Genomic DNA, 21071 nt, shown 5'->3' with positions numbered 1-21071 from the left:
GGCATGCATCTGTATACGCGAAATTCCAGAATAAGCAAGCTAACCTATGCTAAGAAAGAGACTGGCTGGGAAGAGTGAGAGTTCACTTTCTGGGGTGACATAATAGTGTAGATCTTGGCTGGGCATGGTGGTTCATGCCTGTAATCCCAAAACTTTGGGAGGCCAAGGTGGGCGGATCACCTGAGGTCGGGAGTTCAAAACCAGCCTGACCAACATGGAGAAACCCTATCTCTACTAAAAATACAAAATTAGCTGGGAGTGGTGGCACATGTCTGTAATCCCAGCCACTCGGGAGGCTGAGGCAGGAGAATCGCTCGAACCTGGGAAGCAGAGGTTGTGGTGAGCTGATATTGCCCCATTGCACTCCAGCCTGTGCAACAAGGGAGAAACTGTCTCAAAAAAATAAATAAATAAATAAAATAATGCAGATCTTGAAAGGGGGTTGGTTTATGCTGGTGTATGTACTTTCCAAAGTTAGTAAACTTACACTTAAGGTTATATATTTTGGCCAGGCGCGGTGGTTCATGCCTGTAATCCCAGCACTGGGAGGCCGAGGCAGGCAGATCACGAGGTCAAGAGATGGAGACTATCCTGGCGAACATGGTGAAACCCCGTCTCTACTAAAAATACAAAAATTAGCCAGGCGTGGTGATCTACTAAAAATACAAAAATTAGCCAGGCGTTGTAATCTGAGCTACTCAGGAGGCTGAGGCAGGACAATTGCTTGAACCCCGGAAGCGGAGGTTGCAGTGAGCCGAGATCTTGCCACTGCACTCCAGCCTGGGTGACAGAGTGAGACTCTGTCTAAAAAAAAAAAAAAAAAAAAAAAAAAAAAAAAAAAAAAAAAAGTCATCAAACCAGATGACACAAATCAAATGACATTTCGCTTTGTTTTGGTCCATTTTGTTTGTTAGAGACAAGAGTGCAGCGGGGCCATCTCGGCTCACTGCAACGTCCAGCTCCTGGGCCCAAGCGATCCTCCCACCTCAGCCTCTCCAGTAACTGGGATAACAGGTACGCACCACCAGGCCCAACTAATCTTTTTTGGAATTTTTTGTAGAGATGGGGTTTCGCTATGATGCCCTGGCTAGTCTTCAACTCCTGGACTCAAGTGATCTGCCCACCTCGGCCCCCTAAAGTGGTGGGATTACAGGCCTGAGCTGTGTAATTTCATGCCACGTGACACAGCCCAGTAAAAAGGAAGAAACCCCGCGGGTCCAGAGTCTACTCACAGGGGTGGGCTGATGGCTGATAAATCCCAGCAGGAGCCAAAGGAGGAGCCAAAAGCGCAGCCACATGTCCTGGTCCTTTCAGGGCGCCCTGAGGCGGCCAGGACAGAGGTGGAGGTGGCTTAGGGCAGTGGGGAGGGAAGGGGACGGGGACCAGGGCCGGATCTGAGTTGGGGAGGGGGAGGGGAGGGGGAGGGGAGGGGGAGGGGAAGGGGGGAAGTAAGGGAAGGGAAAGGAGGAGAAGGGGGCTGTTGGGCACCTGGTGGAGGTGGAGGAGGAGGAGAGAAGAAGAAAGGGGTCTGGGAAAGGATCCGGTTCAAATTAAGTTCTCAAGCACTGGTGGAAGGTTTAGCTACAGGTCACGGAGAAGATCAGGGAAGCAACAGGACACGCGGGGCAAGGGAGCGTGAGGCTTAGGAGCAATTAGAGGGAGACAAAAAGGTTCTGCTATCCACCAAACCTTCTTCAGTCTGGGCCCTCCCTTAGCAACCCTGGAGCTTTATACTCCCTCTCCACCAATCCCTGATGACCCCGGTGGTGCCTCACAATGGACAATGCCAAGTAGCGCCCGCATCATTCCAATGACCCCTCCCCCATCTCAGTCTCCCACACTCCTCGCAAGGACAGGTCCTCTCTGGAACCTTCACAAACCTGATTTCTGGTCCTCCCCAACCAGCTCCCTGTCCCTGCTTCTGGGCGCTCCTTCCTTCCTGAGCTCCCAGGGTTCCTCAAGGTCACTTTTGGTGACAAAACATAAAAAACAAATGATGGCAGGATGGCAGGAAGAACCTCATACCCAAGCAGAGTGCCAGGTTTTACAGCCTCCGCTCAGCCATTCATATCCTAAGCAACAAAACATCAGCAGGATGCGGAAGGTCCCGATAGTAAACCATCTCCATCACATCCATGTAGCCATCCGTCCATCAACCTGTATCTCAGGAACAAATGTAGATACATTCATTTTAAGCATGCATGATACATTTACAAAAATTAACCTGACTTATTTTGTTCCAGCAAATCTCAATATATTTGAGAGCAATCAAATCACACAGCATGTTTCTGATCATATAACTGTGCTAGAAGTCAATGATTAAAAGCTAATTCAAAATTATTATTTGCTTGGAAATTCAAAGTGCCCTTATAAGACATAAACATAAGAATCCAAAATGAAACAAGATTGCCTTCCAACTCAATGATGAGATCATAACATGGCAATAAAATGTCTCCCTCTGGCCTGGGAATTCCTGTTTGTGGCACAAGGTTGTGTGATCTCAAATCACCCCTAACCCACCTAGACATTTTAACATCCGAAACCGAGTGATGATGTCCTTATCTATATCATCTTACTGCCTGTGTGTGTGGACTTTAAATTCTGAACCCAAAAGACGGGGAGAAAACCAAGTTGACTTTCATGATTGACCTCTCAGGGATGTCCAAGGAATCTGTGCATTTCAAGAAACAAAGTTCATCAGCTTCTCTCCTAAGGCATTTGCCCACAATACCCAGAGGGCTTGGCAGCATCATGTGTGATGGGTGGGGAGCTCCAAGCAGGTGGGCAGGACCCAGGGGCCTGGTGACCAGGACAGACCCCCACTGTCCATCACCTTTCCTGGCCCTGTCCTCAGCTAAACTTCCCACAGGCCTTCTGCCCGATCACACAGAGTGTGCCCAAACTCACTCAGGCCTCTGGCAGCTGAAAACCACTGCTTTAAATCCCTTTACCATTTACTATGACATAAGGTTATTGTAAACAGGAAATATTCTATTGATGCTACAAATGGAAAGCCAATGCCTTTACCATAAATAGAAAAACAACCCTAAGAAACAAGCAAAACAAAAACAAAACAGGGGCTGGGTCTGGTGGCTCACGCCTGTAATCCCAGCACTTTGGGAGGCCGAGGTGGGCGGATCACAAGGTCAGGAGTTCCAGACCAGCCTGGCCAATATGGTGAAACCCTGTCTCTAATAAAATACAAAAATTAGCCGGGTGTGGTGGTGGGCGCCTTAGTCCCACCTACTTGGGAGGCTGAGGCAGGAGAATAGTTTGAACCCGGGAGGCAGAGTCTGCAGTGAGCCGAGATTGCACCACTGCACTCCAGCCTAGGCGACAGAGCGAGACTCTGTCTCAAAAACAGCAACAACTACAAACAAACAAAAAACAGGATTAACAAAACTATGGAATTCAATTCTATTTATATGCTGCAGCCATGTTCCAGCCCTAGATTTGGCTGGGCATGGTGGCTCACGCCTGTAATCCCAGCACTTTGGGAGGCTGAGGCAGGCGGATCACGAGGTTAGGAGTTCGAGACCAGCCTGACCAACATGGTGAAACCCCGTCTCTACTAAAAATACAAAAATTAGCCAGGCATGGTGGCACACGCCTGTAATCCCAGCTACTCAGGAGGCTGAGGCAGGACAATCCCTTGAACCCGGGAAGCGGAGGTTGCAGTGAGCCGAGATCGTACCATTGCACTCCAGCCTGGGTGACAGAATGGAATGAGACTCTGTCTCAAAAAAAAAAAAAAAAAGAAGCCCTAGATTTCGGTTGTGTTGGTTGTAAAAGGAGAGACCAAGTAAGTGGGGGTTGAAGTCAGATTAGACCAAAAGTGAATGGCAGAGAGTACTATAATGTCCATGAAGGGTTGCTAGAGTCACCGTGATCATAGCCCAAGCAGAGACAGGGAAAGGAAGATGTGAGCAGAGTTTGGGGTCTCGAACAATGAAGGTTATTCGTGCAGCCCAGGAAAGGCTCCCCAAAGCCAGGATCAACCTCCCTTGCAGGCAGTCCCTCATGGAGGCATGGCCAGGCACCTTAGATTTGAGACCAGCTATGTTGCTGCTGACCAGCTGTGTGACCCTGGGCTGGTTTCCTTCCATACAATGGGAGTGCCAATGGCTGCATGCATGCAAAGACCGTCTGAGGATAGGAGGAAGCAATCTGTTGAGCACCCGTGTACCTGAGTGTCATCACCTCCCAAGGGCATCTTTCATTCCAGAGCTGGCACCTTGGAAGGCCCTTGGTCACTGAAGGCAGTGATGGTGGTAACAGCAGTAAATCATCATTTACGGCTGATGAGGGAAGGCCAGGGGTAGGGCTCCTAGGTCCTGGATAAGAATGAGGGTCTGGGCACTCCTGGGGACACCTGAGTGGTAGGACTCCTGGGTCCCCAGGGGGCAGGTCCATCTTCGGTGGCTTTGGGCCTAGGCTGGGATGCTGGGTTATCCACTGGAGCATCAGCAGTACAGGCAGGCACAGAGGCAGTGGATCCATCAGAGGTGGCAGGTGTAGGATCGTCTGGTGAGCAAGTAGAGTCACCAAGCCTGGCTGAACACTACCCCCACTACCCCCACTATCCCCACAGACGATGCCCTGTCCCTTGCCTCATGCTCCGGCAGGGTACAGGCTCGCACCTGGGGCCTCATGGAGCATCTCTCTAAGACCTCTGTGTCCTGGTCATTGAATGGGCACTTGAGTCACCCAGGGCCATTGGAACAAAGAGGAAGAATCAGGCCCCACGATGTTTTGGGAGAGTGTTTAGCACAGGAAAACGCACAGAATACATGCACGACACGGGGGCACTGTCAGTGTGGGAGCAATAGTTTACAACCTCCAGCCCTAATCTGAGCACTCTCACCTGTGCAATCTGAAAGGAACAGGAGACTTGCAGGAAAAATAGTGCCTGGATTTAACTTAAAGGAACTAAAATGTTGGAATTTTTACTCTTGATATCCTTCCAAATCAACTCTCTCAATGTTCCCATCCTCAAAACTATCATCTGGGGTAACTGAGGCAGTCAGAGATTTACTGACTCAATGTCACTCAGTTGATTCTGAGTTCACTGCTGATTACATCTGACCAAACTGCTTTTTCTGAAGTCTACTCCGTTTCATCATGCTGGTGATGATTTTGTGCAGCTCCGGGACAAACTCCACCTGGCTGAGGATAAAGCAAATCTGCGGTGACTTAGTCCTCCTGTCATTTCCCATCAGTTCCCCACTCTCCTCCTCTGCCCCTCCACAGTCTCCCATGCAGGCTGACACCATATGACGGCCTTAATGGAGTCCACCGAGTATTTCAGGTTCTCTCCTGGGCCACTTGAAAGTGGATGTACCCATGGGATTTGCTCTGACCCAAGAGATGTGAGTGGAAGTGAAGCGTGTCACCTTGAGGCAAAAGAGTTGGGAGCCATTGAGACTGGCCACCCTCTCCTTCATCTCTTAGAGCAGCTGACAGCTCCCATATGGAGGCTGCTCCTTTATTCTCGTGGCAGGATGAGGGCATGTGGGGCACAGGGCACAGGAGAGCCATGGAGGATGTGCAGCATGGGCAGGAAAAGAGCCTTCAGTGGTGTACATTTCCATCGTTTGGGGCTGTTTGTTACCTACAGTGATACCTAGCCCATCCTAGCAGGCATGCACCATCTACCCCACACTCTGTGATGCAGACTAGCCTGCCGTCAGAACATGAACTGGTGGTCAGACACACGTAGGTTTCAGTTCCAGCTCTGCCTCTTATTGACTGTAACCTCAGGCTTAACTTTCAGTCTCTGAGCCTCAGTTTCAACTCTGTAAAATGAGGTGGCTATACCATCTCAGGTTGCAGAGAGAATTAAATGAAATATAAGTGCATGTAGAGCATTGAACCCAGGGCCTGGCACACACAGTGAGTACTCAATGTTAGCCATGTAGCTTCATAATGCATACTGATTGTCAATATTCAGACAATGCAGTAAAGTATTACCAAAAATAAAAATAAACTTACTTGCATATGTATTCTTTCAATCTTTATTTTTAAACGGGGTAAAACTATGCATATTCTTTCATAGCCAGTGTTTTTCTCTTCATAGTATATTGTTAAAATAATTTTATCTTGGACCGGGTGCAGCGGCTCACACCTATAGTCCCAGCACTTTGGGAGGCCACGGTGGGCAGATTACGAGGTCAGGAGTTGACACGAGCCTGGCCAATATGGTGAAACCCCATCTCTACTAAGAATACAAAAATTAGCTGGGCATGATGGCGCACACCTGTAGTCCCAGCTACTCAGAGGCTGAGGCAGAGGAATTGCTTGAACCCGGGAGACGGAGGTTGCAGTGAGCCAAGATTGTGCCATTGCACTCCAGCCTGGGTGACAGAGTGAAACTCTGTCTCTCTCTCTCTCTATATATATATGTGTGTGTGTGTGTGTGTGTGTGTGTGTGTGTGTATCTATATAAATCTCAAAAATAAAAGATCATTTTTGAGATTATCATTTTAAAAGACAAGATAATGTTCAACTTAATGACTAATTTAATTATTACTATTGGACTTTTTGTAGACTGTACAGAGCATTCAAAACAAATGAAGGAGAATAAAAAATATGTATTACATGTTGTAAAATAAACGTGATGTGGTTAATTCTTTTATTCAAAATTATAGAACATATATATGTACTATAGAATGTATTTCTTATTATGAGTCATGTTAAAAAGTAGTTTAGAAGCTGTTGATTTGAATTTCCTTTTCAAATTTTGCAGGATAATTTTTTTTTTTTTGACAGAGTCTCGCTCTGTCGCACAGTCTGGAGTGCAATGGCGTGATCTCGGCCCACTAAAACCTCCACCGCCTGAATCTAAGCAATTCTCCTGTCTCAGCCTCCTGAGTAGCTGGGACTACAGGCTCACACCACCATGCCCGGCTAATTTTTGTATTTTTAGTAGGGACGAGGTTTTGCCATATTGGTCAGGCTGGTCTCAAAGTCCTGGCCTCAGGTGATCCACCAGCCTCAGCCTCCCAAAATGCTGGGATTACAGGCATGAGTCACCATGCCCAGCCTAAACTTGGCAAGATAATAAATAACCTTTTTAAGTGTCGTTGGGCACTTGTCTGGTTGTTTTTCTTTAGGTTACCATGCCAGCAATGATTCCTTTTGAGTTTCTGACAGAAGATAGTGGTTTTCGTCCAAATAAGTCAACTACTCTACCCCATCCCTAAGCCACTTGTATGGAAAGAAAAAGAGGAAGAAGCCAGTACTGTGACTGCGTAAGCTTCCCCCAGCATCACCCGCTATGAGATGTGTGGCAGCTGAGACCCGGGAACTGCTCAAGGGCACCAGGCCCCATCTGTCTGCACTCACTCACCTTCCTCAGGTACTCGCATGGGCATGTCACTGACTTTACGTGCTGCTGCAGCTCCTTGGTGAGCTGGCCCTGGTCATGGGACAGGAACTGTGGGGTCAGGACAATAGAGAGCTTCACCATTTGCAGAATGAGAACAGAAGCTCGTGATGAGTGCCAACCTATTAGATAATTTTAAAAAAAGTGTTGAATGAGTGGAAAAACAAGGTGATGTTTGAGTCTATAGTGGTCAAGGGCTTCAGAAAAGGACAGAACCAAGTTCAAATTCCTGTACTTTGAGTTTCTACTTCATGCCATGCAAAATTACTTTACCCCTTTTAACCTCAGTTTTCTTCTGTGTGAAACAGGAACAATAGTTTCATTCGTCATTCAGTTTCTCTCAAGGTTTCACGAGATCATACCTATAAAACATCCAAGTCATTTAAATGTATCATCATTTCTGTCATAATTAATGGGATCCATTTCACTATTATTGGATATACAGTTCTGTGCCTGAAACCTACAAAAAAAGAAAATGTTAAGTCTAAAAAGCATTAGTGATTTCTCATTTTTGTATTACTAATTATAACACTATTTAATCACACAAGGCCTTGTCCGTGGCAGGTGCTCAATAAACACTTGTCGAATCAATGCATGTGGGCTCCGGAGCCACACTGTTTAGATTCTATTCTGCCTCCACCACTTATCAGCTGTGTGATCTGGGTAAGATAATTCACCTCTTTATGTCTGCACTTCCCTCTCCATAAACTATATATAATGAGAATCCTTAGCTCATTCAGTTGTGGTGAGGGGTGAATGATTTGGCACACAGGAGGGGCTTGTTAAACATTAGCTGTGATGATCTCCTTCCAAATCTTCATTTTCAGAGCCACAGATGAGGCCATAGTGCAACCAGGTGACCTTAGAGTGTAAGTACACATGATCGCCAGCTATGCTCTATCTCCACCATAGGTCCAAGACTGGGTAGTTCTGGCCTGGAGGTTTCTGCTGCATTTGCCTTCTCAGTGTTCACCTAAGGACTTTTGTATTTTCCTCCTCACATCCCCACAGATGGGGTTCAGGCTGCCGGACACAGCTGGGTGACGCCAGGGCAGTGGTCACCTGTGCCAGCCCCGTGAGGTAGCTGGAGGATCATTGTTCCTTCCTTCTCGGGCTCTGGGCAGATGCCAGGGCTGGGGTGACCCATGCCCTCAAGTTTCTTGCTTTGGTGGGCCACATTTTCCCTTGGCAAAGAGGGTAAAGGTCACAGGATGCCAGAGAGCTGTGACTTCTCTGTGCCCTGGGCCCAAACTATGAAGACCTGACACACTATGCTAAAAGTCCAAGGCTGGGTGCTCCCCAGAGCTTCTTGCCTCACCGCTTCTGCTGAGGGAGGAATGAATACTATGGCCTCCCAGAGCTTTGGGAGCTTGTAGCAAGCAGCCTCCCCAGCGCAAAATCTCTTGGAAACCTCTAACTGTGTCTGAAACATTAGTGCAAATGTTGCATCCTATTTCCCATATGTCCGCATGTTTTAGGAAAAAACCCTCAATTTCCTAAATATGCAAGAAAAATCGGTATTGTAGGACAATGTGACTTTTTAAACAATGTTATTTAAAAATCTTCCCCACCTCCTTTTCTGCCCTCCAAGACTGCCAAATACTTGTTGAACATATATTATTAAATGCCTACTACATGCCAGCCATGATTCATGGTCTTGGGGACACAGCAGAGAACGAACTGACAGGATTCCTCTCTTATGTAACTCACATTCTTATATGATAATGATAAGGGTTAACATTAATTAAGCTGTCACTACGTGTTAGTCATGGTGCAGTCATTCCCACACATTATTACACTTAAACCTGCTAGCAAGCTTGCAAGATAGTTAGTTGTTTTTCCTTCAAAAACTGAGTCTCGGAATGATGAAGCACTCTGTCCAATGTCACACAGCTAGTAAGTGTGGAGACCTTGCATCCAATCAATGCCCGTCTCATTCTAAAGGCCATGTTATGTGTTCTCCAGCCCATGGAGAATAATTTTAACACAGTCAATGAAATTTCTACACAACAATGTTCTTGTCTCAAGTCCAAGAATGCCTCCTACACCTCCTATAATACTGGCTTTCTGGTGAGTAAAGATGCCATTCTCATGTGTAATCAGGTGGCAAATGGAGATATGACCAAAGTAACCATCTGCCTACACTCATAACCCTGTACACACTCTTCCTGTGTCGATTCAATTCAAGTACCCCTTTTGATCACTTAGCAAATCTGACCTTCAAAAGGGTTGAGGTTTTTATATCCATGTAAGTTTCTGTATTGCTTTGGAAGTCTCTGGTTAAATTAATACTCTTTTAATAGTGACCTGTGATTCTGTTTTGATCAAGTGTTTTCAAACTTGACGTCTTTGATGGGTTTCTCCAGTGTCAAAATCCTAAATCAAGTCTTTTTGGCTTAAAACTAACTTTGGGATTTTTTCAGCTGCATCCCTTGGGGAGTCTAAAGAATGTATCTCTCATCTTGTAGAGGTATTAAGTGATTCGATTTATTTGGTAGATTAAATGGGCAGGCATTGTCAAATGTGGCGATACTGCATGGGAGGGCACTGTCAAGTGAGGTGACATTAGATCTCATCTCAGTTATATTTATGGGTATGTTGTTGATATACGTGTTCCAAAAATTGCATACATTTATACAAATTTAATATGATTTGTAATTTTGATAGTTATGCTAAATATTTGCTAAAGTTATATTTGTATAAACATGTCATGAATGGCTGGGCACCGTCACTCATGCCTGTAATCCCAGCACTTTGGGAGACAAAGGCAGGTGGATCACCTGAGGTCAGGAGTTCCAGACCAGCCTAATAGAGTGAAACCCTGTCTCCACTAAAAATACAAAAATTAGCCATGCCTGGTAGCACATGCCTGTAGTCTCAGCTACTCGGGAGGCTGAGACAGGAGAATTGCTTGAACCCAGGAGGCAGAGGTTGCAGTGAGCCGAGATCATGCCACTGCACTCCCGCCTGGGTGACAGAGGTAGAATCTATCTGAAAAAAAAAAAGTTATTATTTCTGAAGATTGTATGAAATTTATAAAAGTCTGGTGGCCCTGATATGATGCTGTCAGTCATGATTCTGATTACTGTCTTAAAATGCTGCAAATAAGTAATTAAATGTCCTTGTGAACTGGGAAGTTTCATCAGACTTTTATCATAACTTTTGTTTCCATCATCCACAGTTACTGTTTTGAATTCTTCTCTAAACATATTTGTAATTGGCAATAGTCCAAATTTTCTTTTGTTTTCTTTCCTGTTTTTGAGACACAGTCTGGCTCTGTCGCCTAAGCTGGAGTGCAGTGGTGGGATCTCGGCTCACTGCAAACTCCGCCTCCCGGGTTCACGCCATTCTCCTGCCTCAGCCTCCCAAGTAGCTGGGACTACAGGTGCCTGCCACCACGTCCAGCTAATTTTTTGTATTTTTAGTAGAGACAGGGTTTCACTGTGTTAGCCAGGATGGTCTCAATCTCCTGATCTCGTGATCTCCGTGCCTCGGCCTCCCAAAGTGCTGGGATTACAGGTGTGAGCCACTGTGCCCAGCCTAATTTTTGCATTTTTAGTAGAGAGGAGGTTTCACCATGTTGGCCAGGATGGTCTCGATCTCCTGACCTTGTAATCCACCTGCCTCGGCCTCCCAAAGTGCTGGGATTACAGGCGTGAGCCACTGCAACTGACTTTTTTTCTTTTCCTTTTCCTTTTTTTTTTTTTTTTGAGACAGAGACTCACTCTGTCACCCAGGCTGGAGTGCAGTGGCATGATTTCGGCTCACTGCAACCTCCACCTCCTGAGTTCAAACAATTATCCTGCCTCATCCTTCAGAGTACCTGGGATTACAGGTGCGTGCCACTGTGCCCGGCTCATTTTTGTATTCTTAGTAGAGACGGCATTTCGCCATGTTGGCCAGGCTGGTCTCAAACTCCTGGCCTCAACTGATCCACTCTCATTGGCCTTCCAAGGTGCTGGGATTATAGGCGTGAGCCACCACAACTGGCTCAGTAAATACATTTTTTATTATCAAAAAGAGTAGTGTATGGTTGGTGTATTCTGTGTAGAATGTATTTTATTGATGTCTCCTATTTTTATAATTTCTGAGTTAAGTACTTTTTAATTAATGCTTTTTAGTTTTGGGCAGATTCAGTTGACTAAAGCACCTCATTTCCCAGATACATGAAATAAAATATTTGGCTTCTTTTCCAATTTCACACTGATGTTATTTTGTGAAAATCAGTGCTTTAAGATAAATCTTTATACGTTAAGGTAAACATGAGAAACTTGATCTAATATTTAATATTTATTCAGTTCTACACTTTATTAACTTCTACACCAGCAGATTTAGACATTATGTAACTATCTCAAGAAGTTTCACTTGGATGCAATGCTTCACGCTTGTAATGCTTCCCAGCACTTTAGGAGGCTGAGGTGGGAGGACTGCTTAAGGCAAGGAGTCTGAGACCAGCCTGGGCACCACCCACCTTGGCCTCCCAAAAGTCAAAGTCAAAGTCAAAGTCACCAAAACTTTTAAGCCAGAGTCTGCTAACCAAATGTGACTGAGGCTGGGGAGAGCCCCAAGTTGAGAACAATAATGAACAATTATTGTATGAACAATTGTTAGAGACAGCTAACAGAGTCCAGGTCCCACAATGATTATTAGTCCTAGGATGCTGCCCAACAGTCCACACTGCAGGAAGACCTAGAGGGAAAAGACTACGAGCTCTTGCTGCGATTTGAAAACAGAGTCACTGACAGCCCACGTGTCACGGAAGTGGCAGACAGCTAATCACAAACAACCTGCGGGCACAATGACCTCATTCCACACATAGCACCCTCAGACAGCACCATCAGACCTGAGGGGCCATGTGGCCACGCATGAGGAAAGACCCTGTGGGCAGGGAGGGGCTGGCGAGGGAAGGTGCTGTGCTATGGCAGGCTCCCCAGGCTTGCAAGGACTCTGGACACTACAGGAGGGGACCACGGGTGTCTACACCGCCCTGGGCTATGTGCAGGCTTTCCTGGGAGGACTGGCGCTGTCCCTGGGGCTTCTGGTCTATCGTTCTCTGCACTTTCCCTCCTGCCTCCCAACAGTGGCCTTCCTATCTGGCTTGGTGGGGCTGCTGGGCTCTGTGCCAGGCCTCTTTGTGCTGTAGACCCCCGTGTTGCCCAGTGACCTCCTGAATTGGAGTTGTGTGGGGGCAGTGGGGATCCTCAACTTGGTCTCTTTCACATGTGTGGGCTATGCGGTCACCAAGGCCCATCCTGCCCTGGTGTGCGCTGTCCTGCATTCCGAGGTGGTGGTGGCCCTTATACTGCAGTATTATATGCTCCATGAGACTGTGGCACCTTCTGACATCATGGGGGCCGGGGTTGTGCTGGGCAGCATTGCCATCATTACAGCCTGGAACCTCAGCTGTGAGAGGACAGGGAAGGTGGAGGAGTGAGATAGAACTTGGGAGCCCGGGGGTTGGGAGGGACAGGGATAAATAAAGGCAAAGACTGAAGACCAAAAAAAAAAAAAAAAAAAAAACAACAACAACAAAAAAAAACTTAAGGACTTAACCATTCAGAGGAAAAAAATAACCCGGCACGAAAATAAAAATCAATCAACAGAAGCAGACATAGAAATGATGTATTAGTGACTAGAAAAGGAGATTAAAACAGTTAGTATAAATATGCACCATATGTTCAAAATAGTAAAGCATCCACAAAATTAGAAGTATAAGAGATATAAAAATGACTCAACTCAAATTTCTAGAGATGAAAAAGACAATGTCTAAGATTAAAATACACTGGATAGCAAATAACAACTTGGATGAATCTCCAGGGAATTATGTTTGCGGGGAGAAACAGTCCCAAAACATTACGGTATAATTCTATTGACAAAACATTTTGAAATGGCAAAATTTCAGGAATGGAGAACAGATCAGTGGTTGTCAGGACTTAGAGATGAAAGAGGTGGTAGAGGGGCAAGAGAGAGGTGGCTGCAATTATAAGAGGACAGTACAAAGGGGACTTGTAGTGTTAGAACTGTTCAGTATTACAACTATGGTGGTGAATACATGAACCTGCACAGGTGATCAAATTGTATGCAATGTAATAGACACAGATAGAGACACCTACACACAGAGTGCAAGTAACACCAGGAATCTCTGGATAACATTGGTACATTGTATCAATGTCAGTATCCTGGTTGTGATATTACAGTCAACCCCCTGTAGCCTGAGGTTCTGCATCTACTGATTCAAACAACTACAGATGGAAAATATTTGAAGAATAAAGCAATAAAAAATAATATAATCAAAAACCAATACAGCATAACAGCTGCCATACATAGCCTTTACATTACATTAGGTATTAAAAGTAATCTAGAGATGATTTAAAGTATACAGGAGGATGTGGGTAGGTTATATGCAAATACTATGCCATTTTATATCAGGGACTTGAGCATCCATGGATTTTGGTATCTGCGGGGGTCCTGGAACTCATCCTGCTTGGATACTGAGGGATGTCCCTATAGTACAACTTAGCAAAATGTTACCATTGATGAAAACTGGGCAAAGCATACAAATGATCTGTATTATCTCTAACAATAACATATGAATCTAGGGCCGGGCGTGGTGGCTCACACCTGTAATCCCAGCACTTTGGGAGGCCGAGGCGGGCAGATCACGAGATCAGGAGATTGAGACCCCCATCCTTGCTGACATGGTGAAACCCTGTCTCTACTAAAAATACAAAAAATTAGCCGGGTGTGGTGGCAGGCGCCTGTAGTCCCAGCTACTCCGGAGGCTGAGGCAGGAGAATGGTGTGAACCCGGGAGGCGGAGCTTGCAGTGAGCAGAGATTGCGCCACTGCACTCCAGCCTGGGCGCCAGAGCGAGACTGCATCTTAAAAAAAAAAAAAAAAAGAACAAAGTACCAGTTAACTGTAGGTCAACATCAAGCCATCTAGTAAACATACCATTTAATTCACAAAAAAAAGTGGAGCTCTCTGACGGGACGTAAAAAATACGTTAGCAAGTAATGGCCAAAAATTTTCTAAATTTCATGAAAACTATTAACCCAGAGATCTAAGAAGCTCAATGATGCCTCACACCCCTATGGGTCTTTTCAATGAAAACACAATGCCATATTGGCATGAAGGTAAATCTATAGATCAATGAAATGTAAAAAAGACTCTGGAAATAGAAAATTGGAGGCAAAGTAATGTGGAAAAGAATAATCTTTCCAACCAATGCTGGATTGATAGAAAAGCCATATGCAAAAATAAATAAATGAATAATTCTCAACCCTTACACTTCACACCATACACAAAAATTAACTTAGAATGGATAAAGGCTCTAAAGGTAAAACTAAAAACTGTAGAACTTCTGGAAGAAAATAAATTCTTAGTAACCTGTAAATAGCATGGGTTTCCTAAACAGAGTATCAAAAGTTGGAACTACTACAGAAACAGAATTATAGACTTCATTACAATTAGGATCTTTTCATCTTCAAAATACATTGTCTCTCCTCTCTGTCTCTATGGACATGCCTATCTGGATATTTCCTATAATAGGAATAACAGCATGTGACCTTTCATGACTGGCTTCTTTCATGTAGCATAAAGTTTTCAAGTTCATCCATGTTGCAGCCTGCATCAGTGCTTCATTTCTTTTCATGGCCAAATAATATTCCACTGCATGCATACACTACATTTTATTTATTCATTCATCTTGATAGACATTTAGACTGTTTCCACTTTTTGGCTGTTGTGGATAATGCTTCCATGAATATTCATGTACAAGTGCCTGTGTGCACCTATGTTTTCAATTCTCTTGGATTTATGTCTAGAAGTGGAATTTCTGGGTGTGAACACCATTTCAAATATTGCTGAAATATTGTATTCACTGATTTATGTAATAGCTATTGCTTTGAAAAGATTAAAGCAAAAAGTGGAAGCTGGCTTTAAAAAAAAAAAAAAAAGAAAGAAAATGAAAAGACCAGCCAACGCCTCTGCCCGGCCGCCCCATCTGGGAGGTGAGGAGCGCCTCTGCCCGGCTGCCCCATCTGGGATGTGAGGAGCGCCTCTGCCCGGCCGCCCATCGTCTGGGAGGTGAGGAGCGCCTCTGCCCGGCCACCCATCATCTGGGAGGTGAGGAGTGCCTCTGCCCAGCCACCCCGTCTGGGATGTGTGGAGCGTCTCTGCCCGACCGCCCATTGTCTGGGAGGTGAGGAGCGCCTCTGCCCAGCCGCCACCCCGTCTGGGAGGTGAGGAGTGCCTCTGCCCAGCCACCCATAATCTGGTAGGTGAGGAGTGCCTCTGCCCGGCCACCACCCCATCTAGGAAGTGAGGAGCTTCTCTGCCTGACTGCCCATCATCTGGGATGTGAGGAGCGCCTCTGCCCGGCCACCCCATCTGGGATGTGAGGAGCGCCTCTGCCCGGCCGCCCCATCTGGGAGGTGAGGAGCGCCTCTTCCCGGCCGCCACCCCATCTGGGAGGTGAGGAGCGCCTCTGCCCGGCTGCCACCCCGTCTGGGAGGTGAGGAGCGCCTCTGCCCGGCCGCCACCCCGTCTGGGAGGTGAGGAGCGCCTCTGCCCGGCCGCCACCCCGTCTGGGAGGTGAGGAGTGCCTCTGCCTAGCCGCCCCATCTGGGAGGTGAGGAGCGCCTCTGCCCGGCTGCCCCATCTGGGATGTGAGGAGCGCCTCTGCCCGGCCGCCCATCGTCTGGGAGGTGAGGAGCGCCTCTGCCCGGCCACCCATCATCTGGGAGGTGAGGAGTGCCTCTGCCCAGCCACCCCGTCTGGGATGTGTGGAGCGTCTCTGCCCGACCGCCCATTGTCTGGGAGGTGAGGAGCGCCTCTGCCCAGCCGCCACCCCGTCTGGGAGGTGAGGAGCGCCTCTGCCCAGCCACCCATCATCTGGTAGGTGAGGAGTGCCTCTGCCCGGCCGCCACCCCATCTAGGAAGTGAGGAGCTTCTCTGCCTGACTGCCCATCGTCTGGGATGTGAGGAGCGCCTCTGCCCGGCCACCCCATCTGGGATGTGAGGAGTCCCTCTGCCCAGCTGCCACCCTGTCTGGGAGGTGAGGAGCGCCTCTGCCCGGCCGCCACCCCATCTGGGAAGCGAGGAGCGCCTCTGCCCGGCCACCACCTCGTGTGGGAAGCGAGGAGCGCCTCGGCCTGGCTGCCCCATCTGGGAGGTAAGGAGCGCCTCTGCCCGGCCACCCCGTCTGGGAGGTGAGGAGTGCCTCTGCCCGGCCACCCCATCTGGGAGGTGAGGAGCGCCTCTGCCCGGCCACCCCGTCTGGGAGGTGTACCCAACAGCTCTGAAGAGACAGCAAACATCAAGAACGGGCCATGATGACGATGGCGGTTTTGTAGAAAAGAAAAGGAGGAAATGTGGAGAAAAGAAAGAGAGAACAGATTGTTACTGTGTCTGTGTAGAAAGAAGTAGACATAGGGGACTCCATTTTGTTCTGTACTAAGAAAAATTCTTCTGCCTTGGGATGCTGTTGATCTATAACCTTACCCCCAACCCCATGCTCTCTGAAACATGTGCTGTGTCCACTCAGGGTTAAATGGATTAAGGGCGGTGCAAGATGTGCTTTGTTAAACAGACGCTTGAAGGCAAAAAAAAAAAAAAAAAAAAAAAGGGAGCGGGCTATTGATTCATGCAATAATGATGAATCTCGAAATGATGCTGAACGGAAGAGGCCAGACAAAAATAGAGTCCTGCTCCATGATTCCATTTATATAAGGTTCTGGATGATACAAAGTAATCTATTGTGAAAGAAAACAGGTTTGCCACTGCCTGAGATGGATTGCAGACACATGGAGAATCTTCGGTGATGATAATGTTCATCATTTCGATTGTGGTGATGGTATCATGGGTATACAATAAACATTAAAACTCATCAAATTATATACTTTAAGCAGGTACTGTTTATTTTTCATAATTACTCCCCATTCAAACTGGAGAAAATGAGCAAAAAAAAAAAATATTTGGGCTCCCCTCCTGGTACAAGTCATTGTAACTAGGTGTGTGGACATCATAAATTATTTTCTCAATCACGTGAGATCACATTCAAACAACATGTTTGTTCCTTCAGAAAAAAATGGGGTCCCTGTTCCAATGCCTACACATTTTCCATCCATCTTCAGAGGTGACAAAAACCAAAGAGAAAGAACATCCTACACACAGTCCTGAAGGATCGCTTCTATGTAAGATAGGAATATCTTCACTAGGTATGTATCTAGAGCAATTCTGATACAAGTATACCAGAATAAATGCACAGATGATTTCTCAGCAACATTATTTTAACAGTTCCAGGAAAAAAGGCTTTCCAGTTTGGGGTGTTTTTGTTTTTTGTGGGGTTTTTGTTTTGTTTTGTTTTTTGTTTTTTTTTTGGCTATGAAATGGCCATAGGAGAAAGTATAAAGAAAATAAGTTGTGGTCCCACGGTGGAATACTATACAGCAGTGAAAATGAACTGTAGCTACATCCCTCAGCATAAATAAGTCTCAAAAATATAATATTAAATGAAAAAAGCAAAATGTAAAAACACTCCAAACTGAGTATATCATTTAGAGATACAAACACAGGTGGTAAAACCAAGCATGATGGTCACCAACGCACACAGAGTAGCTGTGCTGGTTGTTTATGGCCTCATTCCATCTGATTGTCCAGTGCCCATGGCGTACTGGTTGTTAAATATTTTGAATATTGTCCCTCAAAAAAAAACTATAAAGAAGGCTGAGAAAATAGGACCACAAAATTCCATTTCTTCCCATATCAGGAAAGTAATGAGATGTAGGAAACAAAGACTTAAAAATTAAAGCTGTTGGTTATCTTCTATTTCTCATACTTGGTATTTTTTATTTTATTATTCTTTTACTCTATGTGCTCACATGTGCATGGCATGTGTGTATCTGTGTGTGCTCTTCTGGTTTTTAGGAGTCTTTTACTTTTGTTTTGTGTGAAACCATTTATGTATGACCATAAATTCACTTGTTTATATATTTCATGTGGCAACCAGGCTCCAAGATCACTTCAGTGGTCTTGTTTTCTGACATTCATGTCCTGTGTACTCTCCTCCCCCCACAGTAAGTGGGATAGGCTGTCACTGCAGAAATAAATGAGTGTGTGATGTCCACATCAAGGGCATAAAAAGCAAGTTCTCACTCATTCTGGAAGAAACCAGCTGCCATGCTGTGAGGAAACTCAAGCAGCCCTGTGGAGAGATCCGTGTGTCAAGGAAACAAGGCTTGCTTCCAGCAGCCAGCAACAACAGCCAGCCATGCGAGTGAGGCATCCTGAAATTGGGTTTGCTGATTCCAGGTAAGTCTTCAAATGACTGTAGTTCCAGCTGACATTTTAACTGCCATTTAATAAGAGACCCTAAGGCAGGACCACCCAACTAAATAGTCATGCCTTAATTCCTGACCCACAGAACATGGGTGACATAATAAATGTTTTTTAGTGTTTTAAGCATCTAGGTTTTAGGGTAACTTGTTATGCAGCAGTAAATAACTAATATATTTTGGAAGGTGGAAGTGGGATGTTACTGTAAGAAAAACCTAAAATGTGGGAGATGCTGTGGATTTGGCAGCGGGAGGAAGCTGGCAGGACTTTAAGGAATGTTAATGAAAGCCTAAAGGACTTTCAAGGGACTGTTAGCAAAAGCATGGTGACATTTGAGAAGGTTGTCTGTGAGGGCTTAAAGGAAACTGAGGCGACTCATTGGAAACTGGTGGTTATGCAGTGGCAAAACGTATAGCAACACTGTCGTCTACAGAATGTGGAAAACAGAAAATGTATCCTGTGAACTGAGTTTTAAAGGTGCCCCTGATTTTTTTTTCCTGCTATATATACTAGCAGGAACTGTTGGACATTCCCAGCCTCTCCATCTCCAGATGGCAAAGATGCTAAAGGTAAGAACTGGCTTCTTATCAAAGATCATACATATCCAGGGCCCTCTCAAGAAAAGAAGATCGAAAGATGACATCCAGTGTGTGACTGCAAAATCCCAAAGAACTGTTCAGTCAAACAGCAGGACTTCTGCATATGTTAAAGGTGTTGCCATTTAGCAGTCTCAGTAGCAGCCTAAAGGTAAAGAGAAAGATTTATTTTAAAAAGATTTACGGGCGTGACTTCTGTCAAATGGAATGAGCCCATCAAGGAGGCTCCCAGCTACTGGAAAAGAATTGCTTTGGCAGAAACACCAGCTTGGACTGAAAGGGACAGAGGTACAAATGAAAAGTGGCTTTGAACCCTCAAACATTTGCAGACAGGAAGACTGAAAGACTACTCAGTTTCAAACGTAGTCTACAAAGGAGGAATGACGGAAACATGGAAATAAGGCCGGCAGGGCAGAGCTAAGAAGCAGGGAGACTCATTCCCAGACAGGAGTAGGACTGAGTCCTATTCACATAACTTTCAAACTGTGCCCAGATGGATTTCAGAATTGGTATGGACCAGTGACTCCTGTACGACTCCCATTTCCCCTCTTTTTAGACAGGAACGTCTTAGCAGCTATCTTGTGCCTGTCACATCATCATATGTTGGATGTGTGACAGGCAAATAATTTGTCTCTTCCATTCATAGATCCTCAGATCAAGAGAAACTGGATCGGAGTAGCCTCAACCACACTTGGGCCTGATTCAGATCTTGAGATCCTGGATTTTTCAAGGTGATGCTTTTACAGGATGAGACTTTGGGGGGCATTGAGATGACTGTAGTTTGCATGCAGGAAGGACATGAGTCACTGGGGGTGAGAGGGCAGACTATGGTAGCTAGTTTCCAAGAGAACCCCAATGCCCCCGACCTCCTGGTATTCATACCCTCATGTATTCTCTTCCAAAATGAGCATGGCTTAAGGGTGTAACCAATAGGATATTGCAGAAATCATGGAGTATGACTTCGCAGGCTAGGTAACAAAAGATATTTTGGCCTACACTTAAGTTCTCTGGGATCACTCATTAGTGGGGTAACCAATGACCATGCCATGAGGACACGTCAGCAGCCCTGTGGAGAGGCCCACGCAGCAAGGAGCTAAGGGCACCTGCCAACGCCAGCCCCATTCCAGCCTGCCAGTCATGTGAGTGGGACATCCTGAAATCATTGCTTTAAGCATCCAACTCGTGGGGTGATTTGTTAATGCAGTGATAGACAACTAGTAGATTTTGGAATGCAGAAGAAAGGTACCTCAGTAACAAAAACTTAACATGTGGGAGAAGCTGTGGATTTGGTAGTATGCAAAAGCTGGAGTGTCCACCCCCTGTACAAAGCTCTCAGCCACTGCAGTGCTGGTGGGGTCCTGACTACAGCTTCATAAGAAGTTTCTAGTTAAGCCACTCCCAAATTCCTGGTCCACTGAATCAGTGCAAGGTAACAGATATTGCTGTTTAAGGCCACTGAGTGTTAGGTAATTTTTTTATGCAGGAATAGATAATGTTTCCTAATAAAAAATTTTATAAAAGAACAAAGTATAGGGAAGCAAAGGGAAATTGGAGAATATTGAGGAATGAAAGCAGAGGTAGCACATGGGATTTAAAACAACCCATTGTTTTACATAAATGGGATCATATTTTATTTACTATTCTATGACATATTTTATACTTAAATTTTATGTAATTTTTTCAGTAAAAGGAAATGACATGGCATTTTCATGATTTTTAAGAAATGAATAGTTATTAAAATTTTATTGTGTGTGG

General features: G+C 45.6%; 1 protein-coding gene across 3 annotated transcripts in view; it reads right to left on the bottom strand.

Annotated features, from left to right (window-relative positions):
• Nucleotides 1–21071, bottom strand: part of LOC117977778 (nuclear pore complex-interacting protein family member B8-like) — a 79318-nt gene that overhangs the window by 21899 nt on the left and 36348 nt on the right. The window contains exons 1-3 of one of the 3 annotated variants that reach the window (XM_063597179.1): nt 7658–21071; nt 7349–7435; nt 1233–1966 (exon numbers count right to left, since the gene is read on the bottom strand). The exon at nt 7658–21071 is cut by the window's right edge and continues 36348 nt beyond it. In XM_063597179.1, coding sequence (XP_063453249.1) covers nt 1233–1298 — 66 coding nt within the window. In that variant the 5' untranslated portion in view covers nt 1299–1966; nt 7349–7435; nt 7658–21071. Of the gene's footprint in view, nt 1–1232; nt 1967–7348 lie in introns of all 3 variants that reach the window. The other 2 variants (XM_063597178.1, XM_063597177.1) reach the window with 2 other exon arrangements.

This window comes from Pan paniscus, chromosome 17 (assembly GCF_029289425.2).
Source record: "Pan paniscus chromosome 17, NHGRI_mPanPan1-v2.0_pri, whole genome shotgun sequence".
NCBI lineage: Eukaryota > Metazoa > Chordata > Mammalia > Primates > Hominidae > Pan > Pan paniscus.
This window is presented reverse-complemented; position numbering and strand designations above follow the sequence as displayed.